General features: G+C 54.9%; 2 protein-coding genes and 1 pseudogene across 6 annotated transcripts in view; 1 reads left to right on the top strand and 2 right to left on the bottom strand.

Annotated features, from left to right (window-relative positions):
- Nucleotides 1–1268: 1268 nt before the first annotated feature.
- MRGPRG (MAS related GPR family member G) lies at nt 1269–6826 on the bottom strand. 2 transcript variants are annotated; one of them, XM_022591105.3, is made up of 2 exons: nt 1904–3971; nt 1269–1754 (listed from the first exon to the last, which is right to left on the bottom strand). In XM_022591105.3, exon 1 carries the CDS (start codon nt 3142–3144, stop codon nt 1993–1995), a length of 1152 nt encoding a protein of 383 aa, XP_022446813.3. In that variant the 5' UTR covers nt 3145–3971; the 3' UTR covers nt 1269–1754; nt 1904–1992. The 2 variants fall into 2 exon arrangements, with proteins under 2 accessions (XP_022446813.3, XP_022446815.3); XM_022591107.3 differs by adding an exon at nt 6563–6826 and having other exon boundaries at nt 1270–3011.
- An 8292-nt stretch (nt 6827–15118) lies between these two features.
- Nucleotides 15119–24419, bottom strand: part of NADSYN1 (NAD synthetase 1) — a 43588-nt gene continuing 34287 nt past the window's right edge. The window contains exons 21-23 of one of the 4 annotated variants that reach the window (XR_016393727.1): nt 22477–23790; nt 21241–21429; nt 15119–20555 (exon numbers count right to left, since the gene is read on the bottom strand). Coding sequence is in view for 2 of the 4 variants with exons in the window: in XM_089914345.1 (XP_089770471.1) it covers nt 23740–23790 (51 nt within the window). In the remaining 2 variants the exon portion in view is untranslated. The other 3 variants (XR_016393726.1, XM_089914345.1, XM_022591112.2) reach the window with 3 other exon arrangements.
- On the top strand, nt 18721–19820 carry LOC111184033 (mas-related G protein-coupled receptor member E-like; annotated as a pseudogene).

Raw genomic sequence — 24419 nt, forward strand, 5'->3', positions numbered from 1 at the left:
CAGATGGATGGCCCCTCAGGGGGCCTCACAGCTATTTCCTGGGGCTGGGAGGGCGGGGCTTATGCTGGGGCCCCTCTGAAGCTGCCCTCACCCTCATCCCATTTCCAGGCGTTCCAGGGAGGAGGCCACACCCCTCCTTGGGGTCCAGCAGGAAGTGGTCCCACAAATGGATGGCCCCTCGGCACCCTACCCCCCAAAGCCAAGGCTGGGGTCCTCACCCACCTTCCTGAACCTGCCGAACGGGATGGTCTTTAGTCTGCCAGAGCCCTGGCCTCCCTGGGCTGGAGTCATCCAGTCCTAAGGGCAGTCTGGGGAGACCAGGCAGGGCGAACAGGACTGGCCAGAACCTTGCCCATCCCAGGGAAGGATGGACAACCTGCAAAGGTGTTTCCGGGTTGGGGGGCTATAGGTAAGTCTTTCTTCTTTCCATTTCTTAATGTTCTCTGAAGTTCCCATAATGAGCAACACATACATTTTCTAGTGAAAAAAGGACTTTTTAAAACAATTCTCCTGGAGTTATAAAATGCTTTATTGTAACAGGTTTCACATAGGATATATAGAATGTTTTCTTTTTGGTAAAAATTGAAATTTCTGTGGGTCTCTATTAGAAAAATAAACACAGCTGGAGGGTTCTATGCCCAAAATGTCTCCCTCTAGGTCCAAAGAGTTTTGGTGATTTATCTTTTCAATATTTTCTGTAGGACTTGAAAGTCTTGACAATGACTATGAACTGTCATTTAAAAAAAAAAATCAGGGCTTCCCTGGCGGCGCAGTGGTTGAGAGTCCGCCTGCCGATGCAGGGGACGCGGGTTCGTTCCGCGGTCTGGGAGGATCCCACGTGCCGCGGAGCGGCTGGGACCGTGGGCCACGGCCGCTGGGCCTGCGCGTCCGGAGCCTGTGCTCCGCAGCGGGAGAGGCCACAACAGTGAGAGGCCCGCGTACTGCAAAAAAAAAAAAAAATCTTCAGAGGGCTTCCCTGGTGGCGTAGTGGTTAAGAATCTGCCTGCCAATGCAGGGGACACAGGTTTGAGCCCTGGTCCTGGAAGATCCCACATGCCGCGGAACAACTAAGCCCGTGCGCCACAACTACTGAGCCCACGTGTCACATCTATTGAAGCCCGCGTGCCTACAGCCCATGCTCTGCAGCAAGAGAAGCCACTGCAGTGAGAAGCCCGCGCACCCCGGTGAAGAGTAGTCCCCGCTCGCCACAGCTAGAGAAAACCCGTGTGCAGCAACGAAGACCTAACACAGCGAAAAGTAAAAATAAATAAATTTATTTTAAAAAATCAGAGACACATACAATGATTTGTTCTTTGAAAGCTAAAAGGAATGGCTGCAGTTCCCTCCCTCCCTTCCTCCCTCCCTTCCTTCCTTCCTTCCCAAGGGAAGCCCAGGGGAGTGGGAGGAGGGCGGTGCAAACACTGGCTGGGCAGGGTCTGCAAGGAGTGTGCAGGGATGGGTGGGGGTGATGAGTGAGCAAAGGATTCCTGGGAGGAGGGGAAGTTGGAAATGGGGATTGGGGGCAAGAGCACCCTCTAGGCAGCAGGTGTCCAGGACCCCCGTTCCGGGCGACAGGGCTGGAAGGGGCAGGGGAGGGCCCAGCTGGCGCCAGGCTCTGCAGTGACCCTGCTTTGGCGGGCACACTTATGGGTGCGTTTGGTGAGGAAGCAGCGCCATCTGGTGGCCGGTGGGGAGACTGCTGGGCAGGGGTCACCTGGGCGCTGGGAGCCTGTGGGTGAGGCAGCCCGAGAACTCTATAGTGGAAGGATCACAGCACGGCCTCAGCGAGGACAGGCCCCGCCCAGCTGCCCACGTGGGCCTTGGGGGGCGGCCTCCCCTCCACCCCAGCCCTCAGCTGGTGGCAGGGGGGGAAGGAGGCGGCAGCTGGGGTGCCCATCCTCACCCCAGTCCTGGGGACTCCCCGCTTAGCTGCTGTGTCTCTGGCCTTCTCCTCAGGCCTTCCTTGTACTCCACAGGCTGGGCATGTGGGAGTCAAGACCACGGCTCTCCTGATGCCCCCGGCCCTTGGGTCCCCAGGGCCAGTGAGCTGGGGGGGGGTCGGGATGACACATGGTCCTGGAGGGTCTGGTGAAGGGTTGGGGGGACCCTGGCCGGCCCTGACATGCGGCCCATGGGCAGGGACAGGCTCCCGGCCCCCAGCTGGGCCCCCTCCCCCAGGGCCCTCTGGAGGACCACCTGGAGTGGCTCCCGCTTGCCCGGCTGCCGGCCCTTCGCGAAGTAGATGAGCGGCCTGGCGCTGCAGGGGACGCAGGCCAGGAGGGTGGCCAGCAGGAGGAACACAGGCAGCAGGAGGTTCAGGATGGGGTGCAGGGTCCAGTAGAGGATGTAGGGGAGGCTGCAGAAGAAGAGCAGGAATACGGAGCCCAGGAAGTTGCCGTAGAACCGAGGGCGCGGGCGCTGGGAGCAGCACGTCACCCAGACGAAGAGTGCAAGCCCGGCCACGCAGGCCACGCAGGCCAAGGACAGCAGCCACGTGACGCTAGCCACGTGGTACCGTGGGCAGGTGGACAGGCGCAGGCCCTCGCGCAGCAGGCCGCAGGCGTTGGCGGGCAGCAGCACGGCCGGCGGGGTCAGGGCCCAGATCAGGCCGCAGACGATGCCCGACGTGTGTCTGGGGCGGCAGCCCCGGTAGCAGGTGGGGAAGATGTCGGAGAGGCAGTGCTCGGCGCTGAAGGCGGCCAGCAGCCAGAGCCCCGCGGAGAAGGCAACAAAGGTGACGGCGAAGTAGAGGCTGTCCTTGGAGCCCAGGGCCGCCTGGACGGCCGAGAAGCCCAGCTGACAGCCCAGGAAGAGGAAGTCCGCGGTGGCCACATGGAGGATGTAGACAGAGAAGGGGCCCTTCTTGATGTGGAAGCCCAGGTGCCAGAGGACCAGCCCGTTCCCCACCAGCCCCCCGAGGCCCACAGCCAGAGTGAGGTAGAAAACCACGCCGGTGAAGGTCCTCCAGAGCCCGAACATGCTGGCTGGCTCCGCGGCCGGTGGGAAGGACCCTGGAGGGAGGCCACAGACGTTGCCGTTGTTATCACTGCCCCGGGAAGGCGGGTGGCGTCCCGGCGCAGCTGGACAGACGCAGCTCCAGCCCGGGGCGCCTTCCCGGCCAGTGCCCAACCCTTCAGGCCTCATCACCTCTTTGTAAAAGGAGGATTAGGTAGGATGCACCCAACACAGGGAGATGAGGATGGCCGACCAGGTGGGCAGGCCTGCCCCCGGCTGGATGTTTAGATTAAATGCGCAAAGATCGATTGACACGGCTACACCGCGGTAGCCGTGTCGCAGAGGTCAGTGATGGCTGGACAGGTCTCTGCAGGCAAAGGGGGCTCTCATGAGGACACGACTCAGGGACTCCACGGGGGCCCTCCCACCCTGGAGGGCCAGGACCACCACTCTGTCCTGCACTTGCCGTGGACAAGGGTGGGTGCAGATGTTCTGGTGGGGGCAGTAGGCGGTTTGGCGGATGAGGGAAGGCTGGGGGACGTGCCCAGCCTCCCCTGCTCTCCCACCTGGGCAGGGATGCGACCCGGGGCTCCCGCTGCCAGCGGGTCGTGCCGAGTGTGGCTCTGAAGCCTCAGCATGTGTGTGGACTTGGTGGCGGGGCCCCGGTCCTCTGGGGGAGAAACTGACACAGGTGTTTGCTGCCTGCGAGAAGCCAAGCCCTGCTCTGGTCCGAGGGGAGAGACGCCGTCACAGGGAAGCAGAGGCAGTGGAGGGTCTCAGAGCAGCCTCTCCCTCCCCTGGGCCCCTCTCCCCGGGGTCCACGTGGCTTTTGTTCTTAGCCTCAGAGATGCAGTGGGGGGGGGCATCAGGGCCCTGTCTCTGGGGTGAGGAGTCAGGGGAGACAGAGACAGAGATAGAGACACAGAGACACGGTGGAGGCGGGGAGCCCACCTGCACACCTTGAGTTTTTCCCATAGTCACCCCTTCGCTGGGCTGTGCCCCTGCCGGGACCGCCCTCGCCCCCTCCGCACTCACCCAGGTCCTGCCTCCTTTAAGACCCTGGAACCTCCCACAGACCCCTGGGGCCTCCCTGCCTTGTACCTGAGCGTCCTTGCTGGCACCCTTCTCTGTGGTTGTCCTTGTGCCCCGGTGGGAGGTGCGGGGGGAGGTCTCTCGCCTTTACCCCCTCCAGGCTTTCCCCTCGCCAGGCACGCAGTGACGGTGTCTCGGGCCCCAGAGAGCCGAGTTGGACTCTGGCGTCCCGGGGGGCCTGCACTGACCGCCCTCACCGTGCCCCAGCCTCAGTCTCCCCGAGGTACGTGGAGGGGCCGAGTTAGGTGGAGGTGGAGGGAGGGCTGGAGGAAGGCCGTCCTCACAGCTCTCAGGACAGGCACACCTGCCCGTACATTCAAACGAGGACCCAGAGCGCCGGCTTTTAAATACTGACCCCGCCAGCCTGCTTCCCCATCCTTGCCCCCAACTCCCAGTCCGACGGGAGCCTGAAAGTCCTCAGGGGTGTCTGGTGCAGGGGCCCCAAGCCTTCTTGCCTGCACACTGCCGCCCAGGGCTCCCCCCGGGCCCTGAAACCTCTCGTGTCCCCGGGGCCCGGCTGGCTGGACCTGGGCGCTTGGCCAGGTCGCTGGAAGTGGGAGGGCCCCTCCTGGTCACGGGATGAGCTCAGGTGGAGATAATATCCTCCATGTGGTCCAGCCCTTCTCTTCCTCAGCACCTGAGGGACGTGGGGGGGCAGCAGCCTGGGGGCCGGTGTCCAGTGGGCCGTCACCGTTCCTGGACAGCTCGTGCCCGGCCTGGCGCTGGATCCCACACGGTGGGTCACTGGGCGGTGCCGCTGTGGGATGTCTGGGGCCACAGATGTTGGTCCCTTTCCCGAGGACCCACCCCAACCGTCCACCTGCCGGCCTCAAACCCTGGGGCCCCAGCTGCTGACAGATTCTTAAGGGTTAAAATACTTTTCTAAACTCTATTCCGCAGAGCTACGTGCTCTGAGCTGGTCCTGCTGAGGACTCGCCTCTTCTGTGGGCTGCTCTGTGGCCCTGGGGACTCAGAGTGCAAGTCAGAAGTTATGTGTAGAGATGCTGTTTGTTCTAACATTTTTCAAGTGGATTTAGCTTCGAATTCATTTGCGTAACAAGTGCCGCCCGTGGAATAAGTGTTCCGCGCAGCCTGTGGTTCCCGGCCGAGGTCCCCCGGCTTCTCTGCGCTTCTGCACGTGGCTTTAAGGAGTGAAGAGTTGCCTGGCCTCCAGGCCCAGGGACAAGGTTTCCACCTGCAGGGCCCTGTTGCCGCCCTGCCCGCTCTGCCTGCTGGGTCTTGGGACGCTCTCCCGCTGCCCCTCCCCCTTTCCTCAAAGGCCACCTTCCCTGTGAGCTGTCCCTGGCCTGGATACTTGACACCACACCCCAGCTTGCCCTGCCCTCCTGCCCCCTTTCGTCTTCTCCCCGCCATGTCCCATGCCAGTCCCCGGGTTCTCTGCCCACTGCTGCCAGCGGGGCCTCGCGCACGCCAGGCTCTCAGCACAGCTTCGAGAGGAGCGTCTGCTCTCAGTGTGTTGGCAACGACAGCAGTAAACACCAGGGTGGTGCGTGTCCTGGACTGAATGGGGCCCCCACAGACACGTCCTCGTCCAATCCCTGGAACCTTACTGAGAAGAAGTGATGGTTTTGAGATGAGGCCATCCTGGATTACCCACGTGGACCCTAAACACAATTACAAGTGTCCTTATAAGAGACAGGAGAGGAGAGACACACAGAGGGACTGCCACGTGACCACGAAGACAGAGACTGGAGGGACGTGGCCACAAGCCCAGGGATGCCTGGAGCCCCTAGAAGCTGGAAGAGGAAGGAAGGACCCTCCCCTGGAGCCCTGGGACACCTTGATTCCAGACTCTGGCCTCCAGACTGCAAGAAAGGAAATACCTGTTGTCTTAAGCCTGTACCATCACCCAAAACACCGGGTGCGTTTGTTTGGACGAATCCTTCCTGAGCTTGTTCACAGCTGGCGGCCTGTGTCCAAGCCCGACCATGCTAGCGGGAGCCTTGGCTACACCACGGGGCCGCTACTCAGCCGTTTCTGCCCCACGAAGTGGGCAGCTTCACACAGGGCAGCCTCAGCCCAGCCCTGCGGCCCTGGGCGGGCCGGCGGGCCTCTGTCTCTCAGTGCCCATGTCTGCAGGCCGGAACCTGGTTTTGTCACGTCTCGGGCGCGTCGCGGGGACTCAGCGAGGAGTGCACACTGGGACGAAAAGGGAGCGGGACGGGGATTGGGGGTGGGGGGATACGGGAGGTCCTGTCATGGACTGTTCCTGTTCCTGTGGTTCCCGTGGCCACCATGCCATCCGAGGCTCAGGACACAATCGTCCGACTCTGGGACCCAGAGAGGGGACCCAGTGTTGCCCAGCCCCCACCCCCGGGGGCAGATGGGGAGTGGGGACCAGAGGAGGGTCTCCCCACTCCCCAGCAGCGGGGTGTCCCAGGCCGAGGGCCTGTCTGCGGAAGGCGTGTCTTAACGGAGGCATTATTATTAGCAGGAAGGACCAGGCCAGCACCTCAGGAGACAGCTGTCATTCAGTGGATAGAGTTTTACTCACACTTCTCCAGCGGAGGGGGTGTGCCACCGGGGACCGCCGCTCAGGGAAGCGCTGTCGGGTCGGGGGGGGCGGGCAGCGGCAGGGGGCTGTGTGGTCAGGAGCCTTTATGGTGGTTCCCGCGGGAAGGAACGGTGAGTCAGGGTAAGCAGGCTTAGGGTTGGCTGTTTCGAATCATCTCGGGGGCTCTGTGGCACAGGCGCTGTCCCTGGCTGTCTGGGACCTGCCCCTGGCTCATCGGAGCAGGAGCTAGTGGCCCTGAGTGCTAGAGCCCCATGGGGGAGGTGGGGAGGTGTGGGCTGTGCTTTGAGAGGTTTGCATCTGCAAAGCAGGCTGCGGGCAGTGGTTTGCTATCTAGGAATTGGCTAACTGTGGGAGGGGCAGCCCCTGGGGGGTCAGGAGGCCCCAGAAGTTAGAGCACAGGAGCAGAGAAAATAAAAGAGGCGTTTGTATAGGTAGGTGCTGTGAACTGCTGGGGGCGAGTGGGCTCGGGTCTGAGGCTGCACTTTTGGCTTCATTTCTCCCTTCTCGTTCCTACTCTGGGGCCTTGCATGGCGAGGCGCTCCCAAGGGGCTGCCCCGCGGAGAGGGGGCAGAAGATCCCGGACTGGGAGCTCGTCGTGCCCGGGAAACCGGACCCCCTCGGTCGGCGCTCAGCTCTGTTGCCTCCCGTGTGGATCTGGTCGGGAAGTTTGCACGACATCATGCATGTTACGTGTTTGACCCCGTTGTTACATGTACAACGCGTAGTGCAGACTTAGCATGTGTTGGCTTTCTTGCCTTTTGTACCACTCCAATGATTGTAAGAAGGGTTTTAAAGAATTGGGCCTTTCCTCTCAAAACACTCCTTCATAAAATCACCAAGCCCACGATCACACGAGTGGAAGCCCCCAGAGCTGAACAACCCCTCCAGCTGGTCCCTCCCTCCCCCCGGCCAGACTGGGGCGCAGGGGTTCCGGAAGAATGGTGCAATTCATGAAAAAAAGATAAAACTCGAGTGGATTTCCTATTTTAGGTTGAATATTTTTGTGGTGTTTTTCCAACTTTGGATGTAATTAAGTAGCTGAGGAGGGAGCGTGGCCTCAACACAACGAAAACAAATGATATTTTAAAACTTTCATCCAAGTCGGGGGTGGGGTCTGGTGAGGGGGCATCTCCCTTGGCCCCGGGCTGACAGGTTGCCTCGTGCCCGAGCAGCCTCCCCTCAGGTCCCCGAGGAGGGAGCAGCGTCCCACACCCTTCCCGGGAACGTCTGGCTGCTCAAGACAAGCAGTGACGTGCCTGTCGCTGGGAGCGCTGTCCTGGCCAGATAAGCCCCGGGAGGTCCTGGGGTCCTGGAGGTGGGGCTAGGGTGGGCACTGGCTCTGGCTCTGGGGGTCCGGCCTCCTTGGACCCGGAGCTGCCTCCCCTCCCAGCCTGACTCAGGACAGGCTGAGGTCTGGCTTTGCTTGAGGGCAGAGGGGTGCAGGCAGGGCAGGGAGGTGAGAAATGAAGGTGTCCTTGCCTGGGGGGAGCCTGGAGGCTCACCTGCCCGCTCGGCCTGGGGCTCCAGCTGGGAGGATGGCCGCCCCGGCCCCAGTGTCCTCTGGAGTTAAAGACCAGTGTCAACCTGTCCCCAGGACCCAAAGGTCAGTGCCCCAAGGCAGGGGACAGCATGAACTCAGCCAGAAAGATGGGACTCGAACTGCACACTGAGGAGGTATGCAGGTGAGTGAGGGTGGACCCAGGCTGGGCGGGGGAGAACGAGTGGCGTCCACCCGTGGCTGAAGATGCGTGGGAGCTTGTCCCGTCTGCACTGTGGCCAGCCTGACCCTGGGCTGTCCCGGAGGGGAGCCGCGCCCTGCAGATGCTTCAGTGCAAAGGGTGGCCCGGCTCAAGCAGCAGGTGGGGAAGGGCCAAGGCTGAGGCCCTGGAGGCCGAGGTGGGAGAGTCAAGGCCTTTGAGGAGGGGGAAGTCTTCTCCATCACCCCGTGCTCTGCCTCCAGTCCTGGGTCAGACCAGCAGTGTCTGCTTCTCCAGTGGTACCGGTAGTGGCCCTGCATTGTGCCCGAGTCCACACACTGGGACAGGCCCCTGGAGTCCCCAGGGCTCAGGGCTGAGACCCCCGTGCCCAAGCCCCTGCTCGCCCAGCCTGCCGCCAGCACTTGGGGGGCTATAAGGAAACCCCACTGCCCCCTCAAACTTCTTCAGCTGGCGGGGCCGTGTGCCTGGAAGGTGGGACTTGGGGTTCCAGACTCCCCTGAGCAGCCCTGGGCAGCCATGGGTTCCAGCTGGACCCCTGGGAGCCTGTCAGACTCGACAAGGCAGCTTTCTCCCTCCCAGTGACTCGGGAGCGTTAGTGAGGACAGATGAGGACGCACCGGGGCCTCCATCACAGCACCGGGCTCTCCAGGGACTTGGCAGGTGGGTGTCCAAGTGAGGACACCAGGCCCTGAGCCCACAGACCTCCTCAAGGTCTCTCGGACCACCGGACGGGGGCCAGGCAGGCAGATCCAGCCTGGAGAGCAGCGCCGGCCAGCTGACCGCACACCCGCTGTGTGACCTGCTTCCACACCCAAGGCCAGGGGTCCATAGAGACCCCAGAGGATGCTGTATTTCTGGGGCTCCTCGGGGAAGGTGCACCTGGTCCATGGAGCCCAAGAAGGAGGAATCTAGAGCCCCCTGAACCTCTGGACATGGGGTGTGGTCTCCGGGAGGGAGGGAGCTCCTGAGGGCTGCTGAGCTGTGTCTGTACCAGACACGGCAAAGGGGTCTGGGGGCTGAGGGAGGGTCGGGGCAGCCCGAGTGGGGCTGGGGGCACCTGCGCCAGCTGTGGTCCCGCGGGTGGAGGGACTGTGGTCTGGGGTGGGGGTGGGGTCACTACTTGCCTGTCTTTCTGCTCCGTCTCGCTTAACCCCTCTGAGCCTCAGTGTGCTCACGTTTAAGATGGAGTGTTCCAGGGCTTCCCTGGTGGCGCAGTGGTTGAGAGTCCGCCTGCCGATGCAGGGGACGCGGGTTCGTGCCCCGGTCCGGGAAGATCCCACATGCCGCGGAGCGGCTGGGCCTGTGAGCCATGGCCGCCGAGCCTGCGCGTCCGGAGCCTGTGCTCCGCAACGGGAGAGGCCGCGACAGTGAGAGGCCCGCGTACCGCAAAAAAAAAAAAAAGATGGAGTATTCCACTTCACAGGGTTGTGACAAAGATTACGTGCGTATGCACGCGAAGCTAATCTACCACCATATGAGCTCGTGATTTTTCTCCTTCTCATCTTCTTTGCTTTGGGTTGTTTTGGAAGGGCCCAAGAAGAAGTGTGGTTTCTCTGCCTACCCCCTTGACACTGAGGGATACCAGTGGCGACTAGCTTTTCTGAAGCTCTGGGCGAAGCTTGCATCTCAGGCCTCGGGAAGAGTATGGGTGGGTGGGGGTCCCGAGGGACCCTTGAGAGGGGCAGGGCGGGCGGTAGGGATCTGCCAGTGAATCGAGTCTCATGGCCTTGAACAATGGATTGATTATAACAACAGACCCAGGGCTTCCCTGGTGGCGCAGTGGTTGAGAGTCCGCCTGCCAATGCAGGGGACATGGGTTTGAGCCCTGGTCAGGGATCTGAAATCCCACACGCCTCATGGCTCGGTCAAAAAAAAAAAAGGTGTGAATATTATCATGGTCTATACATCATTCTGCAGAACTTGATGTTTTCAGTTTTTCGTCTTTGGTATTTGCCATTCCTAACGTCTACTCATTTTAACAGTGGTGTAGAATTCCGTAGTATGGACGCATCTGTAATTTATCCATCTTTGTTATATATGTATATTCTGCTTTACTGTGTTTCACTGTCAGAAAAAATCCTTCAATGAAATATGAAGAACAAAGGAGGTGCCCGGGCCTGGGGAGATGACACAGAAAGCTTCGTGGGTATCTGTAAGGTCGCTGATAAAAAAAAAAAAAAAGATGTGGGGGACTTCCCTGGTAGTCCAGGGGTTAGGACTCCATACTCTCACTGCCAAGGGCATGGGTTTGATCCCTGGTCGGGGAACTAAGATCCCACAGGCTGTGGCCAAAAAAAAAAAAAAAAAAAAAAGATGTGAAATAGGTATTTTTAAAATGCTAAAATAGGTATTTTTAAAATGCTAAAATGTGACTCAGTCTGGTGGTGGGTATGTGGATGTCCGTTAAAAAAAAAAAAAAAAAAGCTTTTCTGTACATGCGAACCATTTCATAATAAAAAGAAACATTGAAGGATTTCTAAATAAAAGAAAGAAAAATATTTTAAAAGTCCCAGTGTTAGCAGGAGAGTGGATGTGTAAGTCGTGGTAGATTTTCTCACCTGAATATTCTACAGCAGTGAAGTAAATGAATTAGGGCAACAAGTATCGACATTGGTGAATTTCATAGACATGCCATTGAGTGAAAATAAAACACACTTTGGAAGAATAGGAGCATTCAGTTATGCTGCTACTTACATAAAATCTAAACAATGTATTCACATAATATATTTATTCCTTGTTGATTGCAGTGTATTTTTAGAGGACATTTTATGCATCCAGCAAAGTTATGGAATAAGGGTGAGCACGGCGCCCAGGCTGCTGCTTTCTCCGGGCACAGAAAGTTTTCTTGCCATTGGTGATGGTCCTTTTCTTAAGCTGGGTGGGGGGGTTCGTGGGAGGGGGGTTACATTATTCTTTATACCTTATGTATGACTCTGTGTATTTTTTTAATTTATTTTTTTATTGAAGTATGGTTGATTTACAATGTTGTGTTAATTTCTGCTGTACAGCAAAGTGCCTCAGCTATACATATATGTACATTATTTTTTATATTCTTTCCCATTATGCTTTACCCCAGGAGATTGAATGTAGTTCCCTGTGCTGTACGGTAGGACCTTGTTGTTTATCCATCTGTGCATTCTTTAGTATGCATAAAAATTTTATAATAAACATTTGAAAGTTTAAAAAATAGCTTAGAAGGATAGGATTAGCATCATCTTCTAATATGGGAGGTTTGTGTTCCCTCAGGGCCAGAGATTCCATCACTCCCCTTCCTTTTGGTTTCCACGGTGTGTATTAGTGTCCTGTTGCTGCCATAACAAATTCCCACAAATTCTGTGGCTTAAAACAATGGAAACTTGTTCTTTCACAGTTTTGGATGGTAGGGGTTGAAAATCAAGGTGCCAGCACCTTGCTAAACCTGCCAGGGGTGGGGGCAGGGCTTGAATTCAGGAAGCTTCTTGCCCACTGAGCCTCACGGTCTCTCCCAGTCCGTGAGGCACTCAGCAGACCTGGGACCTGGGTCCATTGTCATCTTCTGCTCACTGCTGGGTCCTTGGCGCTGTCTGGGAGTGGGGTGTGACCACCGGTGTAGACTCTCCTTGCCATCCTTGGGATCGTTGCTTTCTCTTGGGACAGCTCCTACCTTGCTTACTTGTAATTCAAGTATCTACTCTTCCCTTCTTCCATCTCTACGCTTGAGAGAGCATGTGGGCTGTCCAGGTGTGGGATGGGGGAGCTGCACACACATGTAGATGCACACACATGTGCACATGGAATTCCAGGCCCCTTCAAGTTTGGGCTGAGTATCGGTCTGCACAAACATGGGGTGAAAGTCTGCAAGGAAGAGGAAATAACCACAGGAAAGCAATCGACCGTATGTTTCTCAATTGCACTTTTTAATGGTGTTCAGCCAAGCGAATGGACCACGTATCTGTGATGTTCCTGCGCCCAGACTATAAACAGCTGAAGGTGGCCACCGTGACCTGCACAACCCAGCATACCCTGACTGCCAGCTGCCACGTGATGAATGGACTCTGCAGATGTGCTCGTTCGAAATAATGTAAAAATAGTATGTTTGGGTCTTTGGTCTTCCATTTCCGGCTGGAGTTGCAATGAATGATATTGTCCATCTGAAAACCTTCTAGGAAGTTTGGATTGTCTGGGTTGTTCGCTCAAGGGTTTGGGGTAGCCCACTCTCATACGATGCATTTTTATTTTGAGGAACTGTGGGTCTATGCCTAGCTCAAGATTTCTGAGCAATCCGGATGTTTCTAACATTAGCGAGAAAAGAGAGATACATGATAAGAGGATGAAAAAGAATACGCTGCAGCTCAGTGACCCAGCCTGTGTGCAAACCTGAATCTTGAGAAGGAAGGTGATTCTTCTGGGTCGAGTCAGGTGTCACCAAAAGCACGTGGCGAGACACAAAAAAAGTCCTACCCCACGATGGGCCTGGCTCTCCAAAAAATGTCCATGTTATGAAAGAAAGAGAGGACGGGGGAATTACTACAGATCAAGGGATGCCAAGGAAGGCTGACAACAAAGGGCAGCTGCGAAGGGGACATTTTGGGGACGGTCAAGGAGATGTCACACGGGTGATAACACAGAATGCGGGTCAGAGCCCACGGGTGATGCTCAGACTGTGGCTGGTAGGAGGACATCCGTGCTGTTAGGAGACACGCAGACAGAGATAGAGAGACGGAGAGATGGAGAGAGAGGGAGAAAGCAAAAAATGGAACCATAAGTAAAGCTAGAAGAAGATTTAGTAGGTATTCTTTTGTATCATTTTACTTTTTGGTGGATTTGAAAATTTTCAAAATAAATAGTTGAAAATTCTCAAACTAATTAGTTGGGAGAAAATAAATAAAGAGTTGGGAGAAAAATTTCCAAATAAATAGTTGTCATAATGCCCCTTTCTTGACAGCCACTGATTTGGCCTTGGCTGGCAGTTAAGCCAGGAAGAAGTCCTCTGAATTTCACAAGCACACGTTGCCCCGTTACTTCTCTAAAGTAAAAATGAGCATTTACAGAGCCCTTCTCCAAAGCACGTCATCGCCGTGATCCTCACAGCAGGCCCTGGGAAAGGAGGCTGTGTGGACCCATTTCTCCTGTTTGATGGTCAATAGGACGGACCCTGAGAGGCAGGTGGCCCAGTGATTTACACTCACTGGAGACAGAGCCGGACTCCACTGGCACCGAGCGCCATGCTCTTTTCACTGCGTTGTAAACATCGCTGAGCGTGAAGAACCGTCCAGACTTTCTGAAAGCATCGTGACTCATGACGCTCATGACTTTGCAAATGGTCTACAGGTTACTGAAAGGAAAGTTATCTTGGAAACGGGTCAGTGGCATCCTCCACTTATTTGAAAAATTAACAGCGCATGTATCCCACGGTGTCTGCCTTCTTTCCCATGGGCTTCCAGTCCCATTTATACCTCCCATCTCTCCTCACTGATCAGACTTATGGATTATAGTAAATTGCTGGTCACTATTGTCACTATTACTCCAGGGACACACGTGGCTCTCACCCCACTGAGTCCCACGTTGGTTTTCCTGCCCTTCCTCCCCGAAGGTGACATCTGGGGACCACCAGACCCCACGGCTGGTGGGCTTGTGGAGGGCTGGGCTCTGCCCCGACTCATGTAATCCTGCGAAGGGCCCGAAACACAGACATCTCCCCGTTTCAGTGGAGAGCCCGGGGCCAGGCTGCCCAGCTAGTGGAGCTGGGCTTCTGCCCAAGAGCTGTGGGCGCCCCCCACCCCCCGCCTGCAGTCGCTGTGCATCCTGCCTCTGGGCACTGTCTTTACAGCAGTGGGACCTGCTTTTTCTGGCAGCATCTTCAGGGAAACTCAAATGGTGCCCTTACAAGGTCTGATTTGCCTCCCAGCAGTGGAAATGTGTGCTTCCCAGTGACCTTTCCTGGAAAGTCTGTGTATTTTGAACATAAGTGACGAAATTAAGCATCGCAAAAGTCAAATTATTATGATCACCTGTTTCTGTTACGTGTGCTAAATACATTTGGTATCAACGTACCAATTACAATAGTGACTCTACCTGTATAACAAATTCTAATGGATCACAATCGTGCTAGAATAGAAATGCAAGCGTCTTGTGGCTGGCGAGAGGTTTGGCCAGGCAGGGCTTCCCCAGATGGTGAGAAGGTTGGCAGTCACACAGGAATTCAGGAAAGAAGGGACGGGGACTCCCCTGGTGGCACAGTGGTTAAGAATCCGCCTGCCAAGGCAGGGGACATGGGTTTGAGCACTGGTCCGGGAAGATCCCACATGCCATGGAGCAACTAAGCCCGTGCACCACAACTACTGAGCCTGTGCTCTAGAGCCCGCGAGCCACAGCTACTGGAGCCCTAGAGCCCGTGCTCCGCAACAAGAGAAGCCACAGCAGTGAGAAGCCCACGCACCGCAACAAAGAGTAGCCCCCACTCGCTGCAGCTAGAGAAAGCCCGTTCACAGCAACGAAGACCCAATGCAGCCAAAAATAAATAAGTAAAATTAAAAAAAAACTAAAACCCAAAAAACACCAAAAAAGAAAAAAAAAAAAGAAGGGATGTGTGTGTGTTTAATTTTATTGAAGTATAGTTGATTTACAATGTTGTGTTGATTCCTCCTGTATAACAAAGGGATTCAGTTATACATATATACATTCTTTTTCATGTTCTTTTCCATATGGTTTATCACAGGGTATTGAATAGAGTTCTCTGTGTTATACAGTAGGACCTTGTTGTTTATCCATCCTATATATAATAATTTGCATCTGCTAATCCCAAACTCCCAATCCAACCCTCCCCCAACCCCCTCCCCCTTGGCAACCACAAATCTGTTCTCTATGTCTGTGAGTCTGTTTCTGTTTCGTAGATAAGTTCGTGTCTTATTTTAGATTCTGCATATAAGCGATAGCATATGGTATTTGTCTGACTTACTTCACTTAGTATGGTCATCTCTAGGCCCATCCATGTTGCTGCAAATGGCATTATTTTGTTCCTTTTTTATGGCTGAGTAATATTCCATTGTAAATAAATACCACATTTTCTGTATTCATTCATTTGTTGATGGGCACTTAGGTTGTTTCCATGTCTTGGTTATTGTAAATAGAACGTCTATGAACATTGGGGTGCATGTATCTTTTCGAATTATAGTTTTGTCTGGGTATATGCCCAGGAGTGGGATTGCTGGGTCATACGGTAATTCTATTTTTAGTTTTTTAAGGACTCTCCATACAGTTTTCCATAGTGGCTGCACCAACTTACATTCCCACCAACAGTGTAAGAGGGCTCCTCTTTCTCCACACCCTCTCCAGCACTTATTATTTGTAGACTTTTTAGTGATGGCCATTCTGACCGTGTGAGGTGGTAGAAGGGAGGTGTTTGAGCTGTGCCCTTGCCTCCTTGTTCAAGGATAGGAATGAACATTCTCCCCTGAGTCTCACAATGTGGTCCTGCATAACAGACCTTATCCTCAGAGCCTTCTCCCTGACTGGCATGGACCAGCCATGGCTTCTCAGTTGCCCATCCACAATCCCCAGCCCTGATTTATGCATCACAGTAAATGGTCCCTCCCCAGGTGTGGGCAACACAGCATACTCCAGTCTCTGGATCCTGGATGAGCTCGGTTCACTGCCTAGGGAAACTTGGATGTTAGCCTTCTGAAACAGTCATTGAGGAGACACCTTCCTGCCAGTTCCTGTCACTCCTACTCACACGTGACTGAAACAGGAGGCTCGTGACTTCCCCTTTTTGTGGTCACTCAGTCATGATACGTAGAATCTTGGCCTGATTAGATCTGATTTATAGCAAAAGAAGAGTTTTCCTTTGAAAGCCTGATTCATCTTCTCCATTTTCTTAGACAATTAAGGGGTATAGACAATAGGCATGGTACATTTTTTTCTCTTTTTCTTCTCTTCTTTATCCGTCATAGGGAATTGCAGGCAGTATCTTAATTTGATTCCCTAAAGCGAGGCATGCTCCTGCTAGGAGGCATCTCTGGGTGCCTCTTGTAGTTCTGCTTCTTCCTTCTGGATTAAAAAAGCACCTTCTCAGTTATTTTGTGTCCACTTCTAACCAAGAGAAAGACCCCAGGTGGAGGTGTGGTGGTTTTACAACAGGCTGCAACATTTTGACACCTCTCCTATCAAGAGGTGGGGTGTATACTTCCTTCCTTTGAATGTAGGTGGCTTTGATCAAAGGAGTCTGGCAGAAGTGATGCTATGGGACTCTCAAGGCTGGTCATAAAAGGCCAGGTAACTTCTTTCTTTGTTGAGACACGTGGCTTGGAGCCCTGAGCCACTGTAAGAATTCCAGCATCCCCGAGGCTTCCGTGCTGTGAGGAGGCCTGAGCCACACAAAGAGGCCACATACAGGCACGTACATGGTTGACTGTCCCAGCTGAGCCGAGCCTTTCAGGAATCCGAGCCCAAGCATCAGGCTTGAGAGGCTTCCAGGCAATTCCAGCCCCCAGCTCAGGGCCTCTTCACTCATTTGTAGCTTGAGTTTTCCCATCGCATGGCGGCTTCAGTGGGAAAGCACTTTTGTCTTTCTGGCTGAGGCCCTGGACATTGTGATTTAGAGACAACCCACCCTCCGTGCTCTGTTTTCCTAAACAACAAATTTGTGAGTATAACGGGGTGGTTCCGTTGTTTTGTGCCATTGCTTTGGGGTGTTTGTTACACAGTAACAAGAGACTGGAACTGGGGGGTGGGCTTCCCTCTTAACTTTTGTCCATGGCCCCTCCAGTGGGCAGCTTTCCCGGGGGGGCAGTGGGAGGTACGGGGGGGGGATACTTTCGGGTGTATTTTAGCATCATTCACAACCCTGTCCACATCTGGCTGCCACCAGGTGGGTTCTTCATCTCAGCCCGCATATTTAGAATCTATGGACCCTTCAAGACTTTTTTTTAAGGCTGTATTACTAAAAATGTGGCTGCAGCAGGAATAGACAAAAGACCAATGGCACAGGGCAGCTGAGAGGCAGACCCCTCACTAAAGAAATATGTCATAGAGGTGGCATGGCCGATCGGTGGGCAAAGGAAAGACTGTTCAATGAGTGACGGCAGGGCTCTTGTTTATCTGTTTGGGGAGAACAACTTTGATCTGTATCTTATTCCATAGATGCTCCAGCTGCATTGGGGACCTCAATATGAAAAGCAAAACTTTACCATCCTCATAACCTCAGAATAAGGAGGAGCGATCTATCTGGAAAATCCCAAAAAATAGCAAAACATAGGAAAAAGTTGATAGTTAGAAAACCAGATTTCTGTTTATCCAAAGCCACCAATACAAAACAAGAAGTCAAACTGCAGAGTGGGAGAAGAGATTTACAACGAATATAATTAACAAGGGATAATAAGGAGTCCTGCACATCAATAAGGACACAGACAATTCAATGGAAAATGGACCAAGGTGTGCAGCGTATTCACAGCAAAGGAAACCAAATAGTTCATAAACGTGAAAAGGTACCCAGCTTTGCCAGTAATGTGGCAAATGACAGCCCTAAGGGGACAGCATTTCACACTTAGGTGTTTAGGGAAGAAAAAGTCAAATCCAAGCACTAGTGAGGGCACAGGACAACGGAAACCGTATCCACGGGTGGTGGGAATGGACGTGCTTTGGAGAGGGTTTGACAGTCAAGTTGAAGATGCAACGCTCTGGGACTCAGAAACTTCTCTTTTCCTTGTTGTACCAGGCGGGGTCCAGGCAGGAAACTGCTAGGCAGAGCCCTGAGGTTCTGGAGCAAAGCTGTGCTTTCCGTGTCAGAGACTTATCAATCATTGAACAGCTCCCAGGATGCTCCTGGGCCCTTGTAGAGACTGAGAGCCTGACCACAGGACAGCAAGTGGCCACACGCCTGGACTGCCCACCCTGAGCTGGGGATTGTCAGAGCCTCCAAGTCATGATGTGGGTCAGGCACAGCAGCAATCCATCCTCAGTGGATATGGTGCATTTGGGATTGGACCGCAGCAGGTCCAGTGGGTCCAGGAAGCATTGTGAGCATGTGACTCAGAACTTCGTGTCACCAAAGCCTCTGCTTTAGCTCACTCTTGAAGGGGTCACCTAGACCAGCTGGTGGAGGAGAAAGAGATTTGGGCTTTGTTCACAGATAGGTTGATATACTGGTCCAGGCCCCAAATGAGCTGCTGACACACCGTGGTCCCACTAAGGAGTACCCCTAAAGGACAGTGGGGAGGACAGAGCTGCAAGCATGGAGGGAGAAGTGATCTGAAATAAGGAGGTATGTGAGCTCTTGAGCAAACAGTGTGGCTGGTTGCCAGGGCCTCGGAGGGAGCAAGGTTGGGAGACGGTGGATGGGCAGCTGCAGCAACCGTGGCTCAATAAAGGCTCAGGTTAAACTCAGAAAACAGTACAATGGTGTCTACCAGGGGCTGGAGGAATTGGGTGTACATTGTGTAATGGTACAGATTTGCAACTAGAGACTTCCACATCCGGAAGCTTTTCCTTCACTATTCCTTTCACCCGCATGACACCTTTACGGTCCTGCGGTTCTTCTTCTATTTCACTGGCCTGGGCATCATGACTGCCGTCAGCTTCCAGCGCTGTCTGTCCTCCTTCTTCCCTATTTGGTATCGGTGACGTTGCCCCAAGCACCTGTCAGGCAACGTGAGCGCCCTGCTCGGGACTCTGATCTTTTCGGTTAATATACTGAGAGGTCGTGCCTGTGGTCAGTGATTCATCCCAAGGACAAAGCTCTGTCCTGCGCGTATGGCCGCCGCCATGTGGGGCTTCCTGCTGTTCTCCACCCTGGGCGTGTCCAGTGAGCTGTTGCTCCCCAAGTCCAGGCGAGCTCCCAGCAGCACTGGCCCCAAAAAGCTCTACCTGGTCCTTCTGTTCTCGGCCCCGGGCTTCTTTCTCTTTGGCCTGCGCCCCTGCATCATCCGGTTCCTTGTAGCTGACGTGCAAAACCACACCCTCAGCGACGCCTGCATCCTCCTATCCTGTGCCAACAGCACGGCTAACCCTGCTCTTTACTTTTTCATTGGGGGCCTTCAGAGACGGCAGCTGAGGGAGCCCCTCAAGCTGGTCCTCCAAATAGCCCTGGGCGAGGAAACAGAGGATGGTGAAGGTGGGAAGGTGCCCCTGACTGGCAAGGTGGAGAGGGTGGACCTCTGAAGGATGGGGGGCTCCCAGTGGATCCATGTCCCTGGGGCACAGTCCCTACCATCTCCTGGTGGTAACCATGCCTCGCTCCCAGCGGCACAGAGCTCCCCATGTCAGCACCCCCAAATAGTCCCCTTCCCAGCCTCCTCTTTGTGAAAAACGAGGACAAATAGCCACAAGCAGAATTTTTTGTTTTTGTTTGTTTGTTTTGTTTTTTGCGGTACGCGGACCTCTCACTGTTGTGGCCTCTCCCGTTGCGGAGCACAGGCTCCGGACACGCAGGCTCAGCGGCCATGGCTCACGGGCCCAGCCGCTCCGCGGCACGTGGGATCCTCCCGGACCGGGGCACGAACCCGTGTCCCCTGCATCGGCAGGCGGACTCTCAACCACTGCGCCACCAGGGAAGCCCCAGAAGCAGAATTTTTTTGTGTGTGTGTATATGAAACCAAATGCACACATCTGAGCCTTTTGAAACCTGTTAAATTAGCCTTGAGAAAGTTTGTGAACTCACGCTCACCAACCTCAGAAAGTCGATTTTAACCTCTGACTTACTGTTAAAATTCTGCTTATTTTCAGTTTTGGATAACAAACGCTGCTAAACTCCTTTCGGATGTAGACTGGTCCTTGGAAATGACGCACCTTGTCCTTCGCCCATTTTTCCGGCATGTTCTAGGGTCTGAATACTGTGTTTTATTTTTTTCTTCCTTGACTTTTAATGGATTGACCTCGTGGGATGTACTCTCTCTCTCAAAACTCTCTCCTTCTGTCTTTAGAATTCCGGCGAAATAAAGATTTGTTGACCAGTGCCGTCTGGGGGCGGGCAGGGCGGGCAACGTCCAGTTGGTGCGGGTTTGGCTGTGTCAGTAGCTCATGCTGCAGTGACAGGTCTCCGTGTGGTCCCCCAGGTTGCTTTGATTGTTGAGTGAAATGTTTCAGCCAAAGCTTGTACGACCGTCCAACGGAGAGGAAGGTGCTGGCGAGTCTTTGCTCTCAGGAGCGACCCCAGGAGATTCCGAGTTAGCTCTGGGTTTGACATGAGGCTTCACTGCCCTCTCCAGGAGCTGGGGTGGGCGGGCTTGTCTACGTTTGGGTCTCAGAAAAGAGCCAGGACCCCACACGATGAGCTGGAGCTGCAGACAGGAACCCATAGCTCCTCATCAACCAAGCTCTGGTGACTATCTTTTAACTGGGGGGACACTACCCTATAGCTGGGGGGACACTTCCTATAGCTGGGGGACACTTCCTTATAAATGGGGGACGCTACCCTATACCTGGATGACCAGCGGCCAGGGTCCTGGGGTCCCTGAGTGCAGGAGGCTCTTGCAGGACAATGCTCAGGACCCTGCCACTGACCCCACGACTGGCCGTCCTGAGTGTCCACGCTCCCTCCATCTCCCTTCCCTGGAGCAGAAGCCCTCCACCCCACTCCCAGCACACGTGGTGCAGGAGCCGCGGCCTCAGGAGGGTGCGTGTGGCTGGGGAGGGGGGCGGCAGACAGGAGGATGTCTCCTCCCCAGGGTGTCAGCAAGGTGCACGTCCCCCCGGGGGACACCCATGGGGTGCCGACACCTGTACCGAGGGGCCTGGCCATCACCCTGGGTGACAGCCATCCCAGAAGGTGACAGCACTGTCACCCCTAGGCTGCAGAACCCACGGCCACGTCCTCTTGAGCTCATCCGTGTCACCACCCACGAGGGCCAAACGCTGGGATGAGACCCACAGGGTCAGGGAGGGCTGCCCGCACGGGATGCACCCATCCACTCGCCGGCCGTCCTCAAAACTGTCCTCAAGTTAGGGAAATACTCATTAGCATACCTGGGCCACGTCGGCTCGAAGAATAGCTTTTACTGCTGCTCTGTTTTCTTTCCAGATTCTCCCGAAGGTGAACGACTGAATTCTCCTTGAAGCGTAAACTTTTCCTTTGTTTTAGGAGAAACACCTTCACGGGGGTCTTAGTACGTACGTACATGCGGGCTGCTGTAACAAAATATTGATGCCACAGACCTGGTGACACACAAGCAAAAGGGCACTGCTCACAGCTCTGGAGGCTGGAAGTCAAGACCAGGTGTGGGCAGGGCCAGGGGAGGGGCCTCTTCCGCGTTGGGTCAGAGACTTCTTGCTGGGTACTCATGTGGCACAGGGGCCAGGGGCTGCCTGGGGCCTCTATTATAAGGACAGTGATCCCATTCATGGGGCTCCACCCTCAGGCCCCTATGACCTCCCAGAGGCCACACCCCCTGACACCATCACATGGGGGGTTTAGAATTTCCCATACGAATTTTGGTGGGATGCAAACATTCAGACCGTAGCACTGGGATTTGGGTCCACAAGGCCAAGACGCTCTTCTGGAAGGACCCCGGACGGCAAGTAGGATGTGGCTTTGCATCGTGGTTAAAAGGTTGTCTTTATGTCGAGTGACTTTACGTCACAGAAAAGTGGCCCTCGGTGGGGTGAGGGAGAGGGGGTTATTCTGTCCCCGAGCCTGCGGGAGAGTTTCTGGATTCCGGGGGTGGGAGATACAAAGATGGCGGCAGCCTTCGGGGAAAGAGGGCGTGTGCCCTTGTTCCCTTCCCTCGGCCCAAGCCTGGCGTCTTATTAATACGTCCCTGTGTGCCGCTGTCACTGTGGGAAGTTGAGGAAAGGTCTGTGCACGTGCTTTGCAGGCCCAGGGCCTGCAGTAGCATTGCAAGGAAACGTGGACTTAGATCCAAGGAGCCATCGTCCAGAGCCTGGGCCCGGGCCAGGGCCCGAGGGTGTGTGCAGTGGCCGTTCCTGTTTGGAGAACTCATCATCTAGTTTTCCTAATTCTGATAACACCCCGTGGTCCTCTTTGGAGGACCTCGGGGCAGTAGCTAACTGGTTCAGAAATGGGCATATGACCCAACTGAGTTAATCCAGGGCCTGTACTGAAGAAACGGGGAAGGCACATGTGCTAATCTCCTGCTGGATCTGAACTTGGGAGTTGGCAAGACTGCAGTCACAAGAGGAAGCCAGCGCACAGAGACAGGGTCAGGGGAAGAGAGAAACAAGTTCCAACGACATGGCACAAACCCTGGGTCCAGCCAGGCCTGAAGCCGTCACTCCCCCAGACCGCTCAACATGTCCATCAATAAATTCCTTTCCTTGTTCACCAGGTTCTTTTCTTGGGTAAGGCTTTTGGTAACACACACGCAGAAAGTCCAAGCTGATGCAGTTTGTAAATATTCCTGGGGATTCTTAGGAATTCCTGGTGTTCCAGCAGAATGGGGGCTGAGCTGTGTTGCTTGGGCCCAAGGCTGGACCTTCCGCAAGGCCCGCAACCGGAGCCCAGCTCTCTCCTCCCGCCCACACTGGCATCGTCCCACTTAACCTGGGTGCTGACCCAGAATGGTGAGACCGAAATGGGAGGAGAAGGCTGGCAAGGATGGCAGGCAGCCGGCCCCCCAGGGGGGTCTTTCCTTAGGGCAGCACGTGGGGGGGCAGGCAGCTGGCCCCCCAGGGGGGTCTTTCCTTAGGGCAGCACATGGGGGGGGGGCAGGGATGGTGACCGTGCAGACTGCCCCGAGAGCATTTGAAGCCTTCCTTGGTGGCAAAGGATGGAGGCAAATCTACCTGCAGGTTTAGGTCCTCGGAATGACAATGATGGTGACCAGGAAAGAGAAATCTGGGAAATGGGCCAGTTTATAGTGAGAAGAATCATACACAAGGACAGAGGCAGAAAAGGAGAAAGGGCTGCTTTGCAAAACTACAGAGATTGCAAGGGTGGGTGACGGGTGGGGATGGTCGTTCTAGAACCACCCTCCACCCCCCAGGGCCTCCTCCATCCCCACCTGGAAAATCCTCCTTCAGCTCAGGTGACACTCAGAGGAGATGCTGCACAAGGGCCAGAGGGGCTGGGGAAAGCGCTCGCTTCAAGAAGAGGGTTTATATATAGTAGTCTGGGTATGTCCATCCCAGTACCTGCTGTACAGCGCAGGGAACGCTACTCAGACTCTGTAATGCCCTCTATGGGAAAAGAATCTAAAAGAGAGCGGATATATGTATGCGTATGGCTGATTCACTTTGCCATACAGCAGAAACTAACAGAACATTGTAAATCAACTATACGCCAATAAAAATTAATTTAAAAAAAAAAAAGAAGAAGAGGGTTTAAAATCGCATCCTCTTGTATTTCAGCCTTTTTTTTTTAAAGAAACTAGACCGAAAAGATCCCTCTCCTTGAAATATGTCAGATGGGGCTTGTCGACACACCAGCCACTCCTGCACAGTCACCAGCAAGGCAGACGTAGCACGAGCATCCTAGCGGGAGGGGAGCCCTCTGCGCAGGACCCGGGCTCAGTCCACGCCGTCCAGGTCTTGATGCTGTCTCCTCTCCAGCTGGAGAACCTAGAAGAGAAGATGCAGCATCACCACGAGGACCTGAACGGCTAGGCCGTCACAATGCACCGATTCACCCGAAAGAGGGTTGCGGTCACGGGACTGAAAAAGCAGGTCCTCCGACAGCATCTTCAGTGATGAGACGTGGGTGGATCCAGAGTCCGGAAGGATGTGCCTTGGCCCGGGCACGGGGGTCACTGCTGGGCTAGAAGATTCCAGGTGAGTTCCATCTTTACCCACGTGTGTTTTTCTCCATTTGAGGGTCTTTGCACACCCTCTGAACCCCAGGCCTGATGTGAGGGAACCCACTCCTGAGTGCGTACTGGTGGAAGCGAGGCCCCACGGCTGACTAATACTTGGCGGGGGGAGAAGGCTGGGCTGCGCACTACGGGGTGTTTTAGCGGCATCCCTGGACTCCGCCCATTAGATGCAGTAGCACAGACCCCTCCCCAGGGATGATAACCAAAAATGTCTCCGGACATTGCCTGACGACCCCTGGATGAGGGCCACGGCCACGGACGTGCAGCGCTGCTTGCGTCCCATCTCAGTTTGCACATCATCTCCTCATGGTTGCTCCCCACTCCCCACCGGCTAGCTCCGGCCGCTGCGCTAGTTCGTCACTAAAGGGATACTTCCTA

This window comes from Delphinapterus leucas, chromosome 7 (assembly GCF_059928025.1).
Source record: "Delphinapterus leucas isolate spDelLeu-1000000601 "Yukka" chromosome 7, BTC_Dleu_Yukka2, whole genome shotgun sequence".
Taxonomy (NCBI): Eukaryota; Metazoa; Chordata; class Mammalia; order Artiodactyla; family Monodontidae; genus Delphinapterus; species Delphinapterus leucas.

Excerpts from the sequence above, each read along its gene's own strand:
- MRGPRG (XM_022591105.3), bottom strand. The coding sequence starts at position 3,144 with ATGAGGCCTGAAGGGTTGGGCACTGGCCGGGAAGGCGCCCCGGGCTGG.